At 45.6% G+C, this 13,512-nt stretch overlaps 1 protein-coding gene across 8 annotated transcripts in view; it reads right to left on the reverse strand.

Annotated features, from left to right (window-relative positions):
- KDM5C (lysine demethylase 5C) overlaps positions 1-13,512 on the reverse strand; it is a 30,493-nt gene that overhangs the window by 2,080 nt on the left and 14,901 nt on the right. For 6 of the 8 annotated variants that reach the window (XR_012127510.1, XR_001849986.3, XM_017641170.3 and 3 more), the window contains exons 13-25: positions 9,001-9,120; positions 8,709-8,903; positions 5,440-5,621; positions 5,227-5,351; positions 4,953-5,100; positions 4,210-4,315; positions 3,193-3,551; positions 2,490-2,628; positions 1,859-2,038; positions 1,564-1,701; positions 771-1,370; positions 412-490; positions 85-284 (exon numbers count right to left, since the gene is read on the reverse strand). Coding sequence is in view for 6 of the 8 variants with exons in the window: in XM_017641170.3 (XP_017496659.1) it covers positions 85-284; positions 412-490; positions 771-1,370; positions 1,564-1,701; positions 1,859-2,038; positions 2,490-2,628; positions 3,193-3,551; positions 4,210-4,315; positions 4,953-5,100; positions 5,227-5,351; positions 5,440-5,621; positions 8,709-8,903; positions 9,001-9,120 (2,571 nt within the window). In the remaining 2 variants the exon portion in view is untranslated. The remainder of the gene's footprint in view (positions 1-84; positions 285-411; positions 491-770; positions 1,371-1,563; positions 1,702-1,858; positions 2,039-2,489; positions 2,629-3,192; positions 3,552-4,209; positions 4,316-4,952; positions 5,101-5,226; positions 5,352-5,439; positions 5,622-8,708; positions 8,904-9,000; positions 9,121-13,512) is intronic. The other 2 variants (XM_037010387.2, XM_017641168.3) reach the window with 1 other exon arrangement.

Below are 13,512 nucleotides of genomic sequence, written 5' to 3' on the forward strand. Positions count from 1 at the left end.
AAGAGGCGAGGGCCAGTGGTCAGGCCTGGGCTCCCTGCCTGCTTGGCCTGACCTCCTGGCCCTGCCCATGATTCCTCTTCTCACCTCCAGCAGTGTGCGGATCCGCTCCAGGTCTGGAGGCTGCCCAGCCTGCAGCAGCTGCCAGATGCTGTGGTTCTCATCCAGGGTCACCTCAAGCAGGTCCCCCTCCAACATGAGCTCCTGCAGAGGGGCCCGGGTTGCCTCAGGCAGCTCCAACACAGGGCCAGTCAACTGTGGCAACAGTGAGGACAGCAGCTCCAGGTCTAGGAGTGTGGGGACAGGCTGGGTTAGAGGTTGCCCCTGCTCATATCCCCACTACCACAGCAGAGCCGAGGACCACATAGGTCACTGGAAGTATCAAATTAATAGCCTATCCACACCTAGACCTACCTCTCTTACCTGAGCCCTCCCCAGGGGCTACCTTCTCAGGACTGGTCACGCTGTCTCCATTCTCTACCAGCCCCTGGACCTGCCAAGGAGAGCAAAAAAGGGGAGTGGTAACTGAACTGAAGAACCAGGCCCTATTCTTCCCCTACAACCTGACTTGGGACCCTCCACCTCCTGGAGGAGAGCAGACACAGGCTACTGGCAGGGAGCAGTCTAGGGATCTGGATGGGATGCAGGATTGGGCAGGGAGGCTGGTCCAAAGGAAACCAAAAATCGGAGAGCAAGGAAAGGGCTTGAGCCTAAATAGAAGCTGGGGCTAGAAGATAGGAATTTGAGGGCAAGAGCTGGGCTGGGCAGCTCACCTTAGGCATATCCTTGCCACTGCCTTCTCTGAGAGGGTCAGAGGCAGGGGCTGAAGGGTAGGTAGGGGGCTCCTCGGGCCTGGGTTCAGCCTGCAGCTGCTGGCGAAGCTCAGCCAGCCGTCCCAACAGAGCAGTCACATCCTCAGAGGCCAGAGCCTGCCTGGCACGGCCTTGCCAGCTGATGGCCCTCTCTGTGAGGCACTGTAGGGCCTCACCCTCAGGCAGCCGCACAGGCAGTCTCTGCAGGGCTACCAGCAGTGCCAGGATGGTCTCCAGGCGTGGGCGCCGTGAGCGCATGCACAGCGGACACAAGAATTTGGTGTCCCACTCCCACCAGGCCAGCAGTGGGGAAGAGGTGGGACTGGGCTTTGGGGAGCTGAGGAGGCGGGGAACCGAGACACACCGCCCATGGAACCAGTCCTGACACAGGTCACACTGCAGAGCTCCCACCCCAGCCGGCACCTGCCCACACACACAGATAGAGGCTGCAGAGGAAGCTGTGGTCGACGACACCAGTGGACTGGGCTTGGCGGAGTTGGTGCGACGCAGCTGCAGGATACCCTCCTTCTCCTTCTGCTCCCCCTCCTTGAAGGCCACGATCTGCCATGCCCAGGATGGGGGGGGAAGTAAGCAACCCATCCCCTCCGTTCTCTGGTACCATGAACACTCCCTTTCCCCTACCAAACAAAGAGAGCTGTGGCCCAGGATATAAGTGGTCTGCCCATGGTCACCCAGCTCAGACACTATCACCACCAGGCTCTTCTTCCCACCTGGGCCCAAACTTCTTACTTACCACAGAGCCTGGGTCCCTGAGGTCCTGTGCAGACAGTCCCAGCAGCTCCGTGTCAGATTTGTATAATCCCAGCTCCTTCTCCATCCACCGGCCACGCTTGGTGCTGTCTGAGCCAGCGTCTGCACACGGGCAGAGCACCTGAGGCAGGCAGAGAAAGTGGAAATAACCAGGCTTCCCCTACCTCCCAGCCCTTCTCCCTTCCCCAGCACACCTTAACTCCTATGTTCTCATATGAGCTGTCTCATACAGCCAGGCCAGAGGCAGGAGAGGTTATGGGTCAGGCCCCAGGCCTTACCTCTAGCAGCGTGTAGCAAGAATTCTTCTTGAGGAAGGTTTTGGAAGCCTTTTCCCTCCAGGAGTGTGCTGTCAGGACCTGCAGCTCTAGCTGTCTCAGCTCCTCCAGCCCCACGGGTAGGTCCCGGCCCACAGCCACCAGGCCCTCCAAGTCATCCAAACACGGGTAGTGGTCACCATTCTGGGAGAGGAGCAAGAGAAAGCTCAATTCAATTTGCCAACCTCTGCAGATGTTACTGTGTGCCTTGCTCTGAGCTGGGAAAATGGATGGAAATCAGAGTCTTGAGACGAAAAAAGAGTCATTCTAAGGCAGGCACACCTGCCCTGGCTCTCCCACAACTGCTCCATCCACTGGCTCAGCTCCCAGGACCACCAGACTAGTGTTTTGCTGGGGTTTGCCTCTTCTACTCTCCTTGCCCCACCATTCTCACCCTAATCGGCACCCTCTCTTCCCTTAGACCAGCCTCGCAAACCCTCCTCATGCTGCTCACCAAGCCATTTTGCCAGCTAACCACTTCCCCTAGCCAAACCAACCGAACCCAGCACAACCCCATGTATGCTTTCTCTCCCAGACAGACTGAAGGTCTGGAATGGAAGGGTGCAGGGGGTGGGGGGAGGGGGTCGGTCCTTACTTGGATCTCATCCACATCAGCAATCCAGGCCCGGGCCTTAGCAAGAGCCTCCTTGAGAGCCTGGATGTTGGGCAAGTGAACAGGAATGTTTTCTGCCTCATGGATTATGGCCTCAAGCGTGGCTGGTGGATGCTTCTGCCTGAAGATAGGGGAAAAAAAAGAGGCCTCAGTCTGGGGTGGTCTGCCTGACCAGCAGCCCAGCCTGACCATCAGATATATTGGCATGAGCCCCTGAGGCTGCCACTTAGGCCTCCTTGCTTATATTCTGTCTGTGGGGGTTGCCAGTCCCTGCTTGCTCTAGACTGCACACACACTCAACTTCTAATAGCCCTGTCCAACTGTCAGCCTACTGTCAGTGTCTGTACACACACACACAACCTGTGGTATGAATCTGGTGCTACAGTTTGCCAGACTGCCCCATGCACAGTGTTTTTCCACTTGCGCAGGTGCCCACACCAGCCTATGGAGCTAGTCCCCTATGCATCTCTACATTTGTCCATCTCTGCTTCCCCCTAAGTTTCTCTCTGCCTCTGTGTACATGGAGAGAAAAAAAAAAAGCTAGGGAACAGAAGAGGGGAGGAGAGTCACTATACCAGCACAGGAGTCCAGTCCCCAAGGCTACCCATGGGAATCATCTTCAGCTTGTCCACTAAACTTTGAAGGTTGGGGTAGAGCACGGAAGAGGGGAAGAGGCTGGACTTACCTGGCCTCCAGGCAGAGATTGGCCTTCTCCTCCCAGCGTTCAGCAATGGTCAGCAGCTCCTGCAGCTCTGCCTGGGCCTTATCCACAGCAGAGCTAGGAGCTACACTGGCACCCGCAACCAACAGTCCCCGCATGACAGCCAGGGTGCCCCTTCGGGCTGAGGGGGCCAGTGTGCGCTTCACTTCATCCAACCATCGTGCCTGTTCCACCTGTCGCTGGAGCTGCTGGGCCTCAGGCACCTCCACCCCCAGCTGCCGCCCCCTCTCGAACAAGGAATGCAGTAGTCCTGGACTGGAGGGCAATGAGGCCAGGGCTTCACGGGCCTCAGCCTGGTAGACCTCCACCTGTTCCAGAATACCCTACCAGGATACAAGTGAAGAACAAACTCCTCAGCTGGGTCCACTCAGGGGTCCCACCAGCAGATACCCTTACCCCACCTTCTCACCCTCCAGAATTTAGGAAGGTTCTCCTTTGCCATGCCTTACAACAGTTGTTCCTAATGCTCATTGCCTATTAGAGTACCCTAGGAAATTTCTTAATAGGGGTTGATCAGGAGCCTGTGCTTTAAGTCCCCAGATGATCCTAATGTATAGCACCAAGAGACCCTCTGCCCTAAAACTGCTCTGCTGTGCTTGGCCTCCTTACAAATCCCTACACTCACACTGCATCCAATGCCTCTCCATCCCACTTCACCTCTACCTTCCTGAACTGGACACTGCTCTCCAGGTCCACAAACACCCTTGTTACTTCCTTTCTCCTCTTCTACCTCCACTAGGAAACCTTCCCTTGACTATGCATCTTGTACTCCTACTTTGCTATTTGCCCCTCAAATCCCATTTCTAAGAGGCAGTCACTACACCCTTTGCCCCCTACCTCCCAATAATTGACAATTGATTGTATTTTGTCTTTCCCAAATATTTGACACTTTTCAAGGGGGCCAAGAGTGGCTGTCTGTTCTCAAGTCTCCCAATCCCTCTGATGCCACAGCAGCATTCCAAGTAAACCCCCCCTCCTCACCTTGACATCCCCAATCTGGTGCATGGCACACGGTAGGTTGTTCATTTGGTCCAGAAAGGCCCGGAGCTCAGCCAGAGTCATCTGTAGACCAGCCACCCTGTGGGGGCTATGGAGTTTCATATGTGGGGTTTCAGGTGCAAACCCAGTCACCTTCCTCCAACTCTGTGCTAAGACCCCCACATCTTTCCTAACACCTGCCCACCTTGATGTCTCATACATCACTTCCCCCCAGCTGCCCAGGTTAGAGGGGGGGGGCTAGCACTTTTAAGATACAAGAACTTTCGTATGAGGAGGGACAAGAATTAGGATAGGAACATAGGACATATTTGACATATTTGGAGGGAAGCTTAGAAATTAATTGATGATAGCAGAAGCTAGAGTTTTCAGTCCATCCTCTTGTGAACTCTGACCAGGTTTGTACTTCTATATCCTTTTCTTGCCCCTAAACCTTCCACAACTCCTCTCTGTCCACAAAACCCCTCAGTCTGTCTGAAATCTCCTCCAGGTGCCAATAAAAAGAAACAGTTCTAGCTTTCTTAGCAATAAGGCACTCTGTTCCATTCTAGCTACTTGGTCTCCTTGCCTTCCCCAACACCTCCAGGCCACCTCGCACTGCCATGCCTGTCAGCTTCCTGCTGGTGTGTCTGCCCAGTGATACTCAGAGCTCGCCCCTTGTAGTACTTTTCTCCTAGGTGCTGGCTCCTCAGCAGGCTATCTGTGCCCATCAACACCCACCACCATACCCAGCTTCCTGGCCGCTGACCAGTCCCAGAGCCCGGGACACACAGGCTTCCGCCTCACTCAGGCAGTTTTTCAGTTGCTGCAGCAGCTCACTGTTAGGAAACCTCCGCTCACGGGCTTCAGACTCTAGTGCCCTCAACTCTTCAAGGCCTGGAGAGAGAATGAGGGCAGCAAGGAGTAGGCAGTATTGAGTAAAGGCAGAGGAAGGGGTAGAGAGTACAGAAGAAAAGGGAATAGAACTTGCCTGTGCAGTCCCTCCATCCCCCCATCACTCACTGCGCTTCCGCCCATCCTCCACCTCCAGGGCCACACGCACTTTGTTGGCCCAGGTATCAAAGGACTCTGCCCGAACCTTCAGCTTATGCAGCATGGCAGGGAGCTCATCCAAGGTGTACCGATACCTGGAGAAAGAGGGACAGCAAGAGCATATCTGGCCCAGTTCTGCATCCCCCTCCTTGGCCTACTTCCTCCACTAGGTCCCCTACTCACCGCAGGTACTGCCGGCTACTGGAGCACTTGCAGAGGTCATTGATGTGGGAGAGGCAGACGAGGCCATCTGGACAGTCGTAGCAGGCCAGGGCTGATAAGAAGCATGTGGTCTTGCACTTGATGCACTGGCGCTCATCATCTGGAAGCAGCTCAAAAGCCTCTCGCTCAGCTTCCGTGATGCCCTGGGGGCATTCAACCCATGCACATTTATACAGAACCAGAATAGGGCTGCAGAAACGCCCCCATCTCTAATGTCACCAAACCCCATGTTAGACTCAAATCTGTGCTGAAAGCTGTGGGGGAGACCAAACTCCACCAACACACTGCCTCTGTGTAGTCCAGCCCCTCAAAAGCTGGGAATCAGATGAACCAGCACTAGATCAGTATGGGCCGAGAGGAAGAAAAACTGGGGTAAAATTCAGATCAGCAGTAAGGGCTTTAGGGTGAGAGATGAGGAAAATGGTGGACCAAGGCAAAGGAGAGGTGGCAATGTGTGGGAATGGACAAGAGAATGGCTGTGTACTGCGGAACAATGCTGGCTTCCAGTCACTCAGTGCTGTGTCCAGGCACAGTGCTGACCGCTTAGCAGGCAGGAGACACTGTGTGCACATATATACCTTATAGAAATAAAACTTTACATGCTTGTGTCCATTGTTTAAAGATAGAATGTTTTTCTCAAAAACATGGCTTCCAAAACTAATGCAATGACTTCATCTGTTTGCTCAGATGGAGAAAAAGCAACCCATTCCAAAAATGGAGGAAAGGGGCTATCTTCCACTTATTAGTTGTGTGATATTGAGTAAATTATTTAAACCTCCCTGGGTTTCAGTTTCCCTGTCTTGTAAAATGGAGATATTGGTGCCATCCTCATCGGGTTGTATGAGGATTAACAGAGGTAAAGCAACTAAGAACTTAGAAAAGTACCTTAGCACTTAAGAGTAGAACCACAAAAGACCCCTAATAGCCAAAGCAATCCTAAGAAAAACAAAACTGGAAGTTTCACACTTCCTGACTTCAAACTATACTACAAAGCCATAGCAATAAAATAGTATCATACTGACATAAAAATAGACACACAGACCAATGAAACAGTTAAATCCATAAATAAATCCTCGTATATATGGTCAACTAATACTTGACAAGGGAGTCAAGAATACTCAATGGAGAAAGGATAGTCTCTTCAATAAATGGTACTGGGGAAACTGAATAATTACATGCAGAAGAATGAAACTGAACCTTATTTCATACCACTCACGAAAATAAACTTGAAATGGATTTAAAGATTTAAACATAAGACCTGAAACTATAAAACTCCTAAAAGAAAATAGTGAGAAAAAGCTCTTTGATATTGATCTTGGCAATGATTTTAGATATGACACCTAAAGCATAAGCAACAAAAGCAAAAATAAACAACTGGGCCTACATCAAACTAAAAAGTATCTGCACAACAAAAGAAACAATCAACAAAATGAAAAGGCAAACTACAGAAAAGCAGAATATATTTATAAATGATAAACCCGTAAGACTAATACCCAATACATATAAAGAACTCATACAACTCAACACCAAAAAACCCCCAAATAATCTGATTAAAATACGGGTGGAAGACCTGAAAACACTTTTTCTGAAGACATTGATGGTCAACATGAACAGATGCTCAACATCACAAATCATAAGAGAAATGCAAATCAAAACAACAATGAGGTATCATCTCACCCCAGTCAGAGTAGCTAATACCAACAAGATAAGAAATAACAAGTGTTGGTAAAGATGCGGAGAAAAGAAATCATCAAACACTGCTGGTGGGATTGCAAATTGGTAGAGTGCAGTCACTATGGAAAGTGGTATGGAGGTTTCTCAGAAAACTAATAACAGAAATACATAGGACCCAACAATTCCCCTTGTGAGATATACCCAAGGAAAATGAACTTAAATCAGGATTTCTAAGAGAGATTTGCACTCACATGTTCACTGCAGCATTATTTACAATAGCCAAACCATGGAAAGAACCTAAGAGTCCATCAATGGATGAATGGATAAACAAAGAAAATGTGGTACATATATATAATGGAGTATCATTTAGCCATGAGAAAGAATGAAATTTTGCCATTTGTGACAACATGGATGGACCTAAAGGGTATTACTGCTAAGTGAAATAACTCAGAGAAAAACAAGTACTGTATGATTTCAATTATATGTGGAATCTAAAAAAACAAAACAAATGAAAAAAACAAAACAAAAACAAACTCATAAACATAGAGAATAGACTGGTGGTTGCCATAGGGCTGCACTGACAGGTTAAGGGTAAAATAGGTGAAGGGAAAAAAAAAATCAGTGAGATTGTTTGGTATCTTGATCTGTGTGATGTATATACATGTCAAAATCCATCGAACTGTACACTAAGATTTAAAAAAAAATAACGTATACCTTAAACAGGCAGCAAGGGATCCCTCAGGACCAACATTCCTTTTGTAATCCTATGGAAGATTCTTACTAAGTCAATTCCCTAACTGGCCAAATGTGGAGCTTTAAGAAGGCAGCTGAACTACATGAGCAGCAGTCCGACTCACCTACAGAGACACTGACACATGCTTATAAGAATTCTATTAAAGGAGTACTACCTTCTACTTGTAACTATCACACTAGTTTGAGCTACTGAATCAACTGGATATAAGAGGATGGCACTTCCCAAGAAATAGTCCATATTTTAAACATTTTCTTCATGTCTTATTACCAATAGCTGCTACATTGGAAGTACAGTAACAGATGTTTTGACATAAATAATCTTACTCAAGCTTTATAACCACCTTGCAAATTAGGTACTTATTCCCATTTTACAGAGTGGAGAAGTGAGACTCTGAGAGGTTAAGTAACTTAAGATCGCTCAGCTTATCAGCAGTGGGGTTTTATATGTTGATATGTCTTGTTGGATTATTTAAATGATGCTAAATAGCAGCTATACCAGCACCTGCTATGGGTCAGTTACTTAACAAACAATATCTTTAATCCACTCAACTACTCAAAAAGATAAGCACGATTCTAATCCCCATTTTCCAGACAAGAAGGGTATTGACAATCAATAAAGTAAATTAAATTGCTCACGGTTGTTGGTAAATGAGAGAGCAAAGAATGGAATGTGGTTTCTAATCCAGATAAACCTAGTTCTTTTAAGTACACCCCAGGAGTAAAGGCTCCATCTTCTACTTCTTCCTCCCCTGACCTCTGCCAGTTTGGGGTGACCAATGCAGGGCACTCTCGCCAAAACCCACCTTCTCCAGCAGGGCCTTGCGTAGACGCCGCTCTTCCTGCACCATGATGAACATCTCCTTGTGTACAGCTGCTGCCAGGTTCAGGTCCAGCTTCTCTGGGCAGGCAGCCATCTTGCAGATGAGCTCCTCATGGGAGAAAACACAGTATCTCCGGAGGCGGCGGTAGTGCTCAATGCACTGGCGCCCAGCTGGCAACTGTGGGCAGGTTCAAGGTTGAGTTGTGGCCAAGTCTGGAGGCTGTGGTGCCTCAGCTTCCCCTTCACCCTACCAGCCCACCACACTCCAGACTCACCCAGTCAGCCGTGCAGAAATTGACAGCCTCTGCAAAGTTGTAGCCTTGGTTGAAGCCACTGTGGTAAGCACGAGGGAAGGTAATAACGAATTCTCCTGCACACTGGTTTGTGCGGACAACCTGAGGAAGAAAGCCCAAGCTCACTGAGATGGAGGTTTTCCAGTCTGCAGAATGCTGATATAATCACAGGGTCCTTAAGGAGACAAAGGAAAGCCTCAGGGAACACAGTCTGACAACAGATTCCTTGACCTCTGACTCTAAAACAAAGGGCCACTGGCCTCTGCTCTCAAACTTTTGGTTTGTGATGACAGGAAGATGTGAGTCAAAACTAGGAAATGTACGTACCATAACATTTCAACTTCCCTAGTAATTTTCACAAAAAATTAAAGTATCACTTTTCATTAAGCTGGCCCAAGACTTTTTCATTATTTTTATAAGTCTTACAAGCAGTTTTAAGAACCAAATGGTTCTATAAGATTTGTTATAGAACTAGCATGCCCTGACATTCTCCAGTCCCCAGAGCCAATCACTTTCACTTCTGCTTATTTTGGCATTTGTCTTAAAACCCTAAATAACATGTCTCTAGACTATATTAAAAATAGCCTCCTGTTTCTGTTTGCTTAGTTTTCTGTGCATTAGAGTTCTGTGCAGAACTCCTTTTGGACAAGTGTCCCAATTCTCCTCTCTCCTGTCACTGTTCAGCTTTCTGTAGCGGTCTCTTACGGAGCCTATAATCTGGTCCAATATGGACCAGCTGTCCTTCCAGGATAATCACTCTCCCAGAACTAATCTCCCATTTCCTAGAGACCATGTCTTTCTCTTTCTTGGTTTATTTCTTTTGCTGTGCTTGAGGCATATCCTCCAATAGCTTCCTGAGAAACAGTAGGAAAAACATTTTTTGAAAAATGTCTGTATTCTACTCTCACACTTGGTAATTTGGCTGTGTATAGAATTCTAAGTTGAAAATAATTTTGAAGGCATGGCTCTGGGTTTCTAGATTGTCATGTTGCTTTTGAAAAGTCTAAAGCGATTCTGATTTCTAATGTTTTGAATTAAACATGTTCTCTCTCAGGAAGCTTGTATGATTTTTCTGGTCCCAGTGTTTGCCGCAAAAATCCACCAGATATACCTTGGTGTGGATCTATTCTCATTCATGTACTGGGTTAGTACCCTTGACTCTGGAAACTCTTTCAGTTCAGGGAAATTTTCTTGAACAATTTCATTGATGATTTGATCCTTTTGATTTTCATCTATTCTCTTTTCAGAACTCCTATTATTTGAATATTGAATCTCCTGAACAAGTTCTCTAATTTTCTCTTTTTCCATCTTTTCCTCTTTATCCTATTTTGTAGGAGATTGCAACTATCTTTTAAAGTTATTTTTTACTTGCTATCATAATTCTAATTCCCAAGGGCTCTTTTTTTGTTCTCTGTATGTTTTTTTTACATAGTAGTATCCTGTTTTTATGTTTTTTGCAATATATGCTCATCTCTGAAGACAGAAGATTTCTTTTCCTTTCCTTTCTGAAATTTGCTTCTCCTTGCCTAACTTTGTTCTCCAAGTTGCTTTTTTTCCTCATTGGTTCTATTTTGTTTTCTAGAATTTCCTTAGTGTCTATTAATCTGTGGCTGTCTACTTACATTCAAGAAAAAAAAAACAAATGAAAAAGCTGAATGGAAGCTTTGAGGACGTAGGTGAAGTTTGTCAACTGTGAGCTTCACTGTAGGGTGATCTGGAGAAGCCAATTCATTTGGGGAACTCTTGGCCTTTCCTTTAGGTCAAATTCCCCACAGAAAATACCTGTTTTTTGCTTGAAGGAAGAAGGTCTGGCTGCCAGTGTTCTAAGAGCCAAGTGGAGGAAGATGGCTGAGAATTTCAACATCCCGTATGTATGCAATCATGAATACTTCTACTTTCACTATACCTTCACCTGCTACTACTATACCTAGAAGACCTCACTCCAGAGATCCTTTATTTTAACGTCTTCAAAAGTAAATCTCCAGTCTTTAGCTAGAGTGAGGAAGGTCTCATAGCTTTTCATATGGACATGAGCTAACCCTTACTTTCACCTCACTCATCTTTACTTCCAGAATGCTTGGTGCAACTACTGAATCTGTGGGGTATTCTGAGGTATAAATCCAGATGGTTCTCAGATACTCCAGTACTGGCATAAGATTCAGTTTTCTTATCTGTTTGCCAGTTTAAAGAATTTTGTTTATCACTTGTCTCCTCTCTTGTTTTCTCCATTTCTGTGATATTTTGCCTTACCAAAAAAATCCCTTTGTGCCATTTTAGTGGAGTTCCTGTAAGGAATGGAAGTAGCTGTGTGTATTTAATTCACCATCTTTACCAAGAAGCCTCACAAAGTTTTTAAAGAACATTCAATGCTGATAAAGATAAAGTAAAATAGGTATGGTGCTGGTAAGGGGAAAAAAACTTCTATTCTCTGGAAAACAGAACTAAAATGTTTATACCCTTCAACCCAACAATTCCTCTGCTAGGATTCTAGAGTAATGTGGAAAGAATTAACATCCTAACAAAACTGAATCTTTCCGTTCATGAATATATCTTCACATTTATTCTGGTTGGGAATCAGCTCCCACCTCTAGTACATTTTCTTCTTCTGAAATCTATCCCTATTTAGAGGCAACATCAACATTTCTTGTATGTATTATTACCCTGGCCCCAATTACCAACCATGAGAATTGTCTTCCAAAAAATGCAAATCTGACCACTCAATGCCCCTGCCAACAACCTCTCCCTTGAATCCCCAGGTCCACGTGATAAAGCCATGGCCCTAACAAGCAAACTCTCAGTCTTCCTTCAAGGGTCACCACTTCCACAAATGTTTTCCTGGCCCCTCTTCCTAATGACCCAATCTGTTACCTCTATCATTTTATTCCACTTGTTTACTCACCTCTGTTACTTAAGGCTTCTCCACTCAACTGTGCATACCCAAAAGCAGGGGTTCATTTAATTACCTTCAGAGTGTTGACCAGAGGCCTTGCACACAGAGGGAGTTCTAGCAATAAGCGCTGAATGATCTAGTCCCAGTCTTAATTTTATAGATGTGAAAACAGTCCAGAGAAGCCTCAAGCAGCAGAGCCTGAAACAGAGCTTAATGCTCCTGACTTCATCTCAGTCTACACCCTCATTTTGGCAATGTCACTTTACTGTTTCCTATGTAATTAAGTGAAAAAGCTCTCCTCACATTCTGCAGTAATTCACCCAAATGTCCATCAACTGTCAAACAGATAAACAAAATATGGTATATCCATATAATGGGATATTATTCCACCATGAATAAAATGAAGTTCTGACACATGCTACAACATGGTTTAACCTGGAAAGCATTATGCTAAGTCAAAGAAGCCAGATACAAAAGACCACATATTATTTCATTTATATGAACTATCTAGAAAAGGCAAATCTCTAGAGACAGAAAACAAATTAGTAGTTGCCTGGGATTAGGGGTTGGAATGGAAAGTGACTGCAAAAGGGCATGAGGGATCTTCTTGGGGTGATAGAAACATTCTAAAACTCGATTGTGGTGATGGCAGAACAATTCTAATTCACTGAACTGTACACTTCAAATGGGTATTATTATATGTAAATTATACTTCAATAAAGCTATGTTTTTTAAAAAGATGGTTGTAAATAGTTCACAGTAAGGAAACAAAAATCATTCTAGACCAGCACTTACAGAAATATGCCAGTCACATAATGTACTTTTAAATGCTTTAGTAGCCACATTAAAAAAAGTACAAACAGATGAAATTAACTTCAATCTATTTTCTTTAACTTAATATATCCACAATATTACCATCTCAAAGTATAACTGGCACACAAAAGTATTAGTGAGCTATTTTACATTCTTTGTTTTGTATTAAGTCTTGAAATTCAACATGTGTTTTATACTTCAAGCACATTTCACTTGTAACAAGCCATGCTTCAAGTGCTCAGTAGCCACGTGCTTAGTGGCTACCAAATCTGACAGTGCTGTTCTAAATCATTAAACTTCCAAAAGTGTATAAAATCCATACACTGATTACTGCTATGTCAAAATTTATGTGGAAAACCAACAGAGGGAAATGTAACAAAATGTGGAACAAACAAGGAGGATATAGGAGTATTTCCATGTTTTAGAAAGGGGGCATGTTTCTTTAATATGAAAATAATAAACTATATGTATCTATAAAAAGAAATGGCCTTCTCCCACCAAAGGGGAAGGGGTGGGGGCAGGCTAAAGATAGTTCTGGGGGAGCTGCAGGTGGCTAAACTACAGCCTGACAACATGAGAGTATGAAAATCAGATGCCTTGGATTGAGGGAATACTGCTAAGTCCAAAGAAACTGAAGATGCTAAGAACTACCTATAGGAGGGGCAGATAGAGGTCTGGGTGGTAAAGAAGTTGGTGAGCCATAAGGGGGGCAAATACTGGGGAGGCAAAAGCAAAGAGCACCAGTTTAAAAGTCTGTGGTGAAGTGTTTTAAAAAAGAGGTAAGAATTAAA

The sequence above is a fragment of the Manis javanica genome, chromosome X (assembly GCF_040802235.1).
Source record: "Manis javanica isolate MJ-LG chromosome X, MJ_LKY, whole genome shotgun sequence".
NCBI lineage: Eukaryota > Metazoa > Chordata > Mammalia > Pholidota > Manidae > Manis > Manis javanica.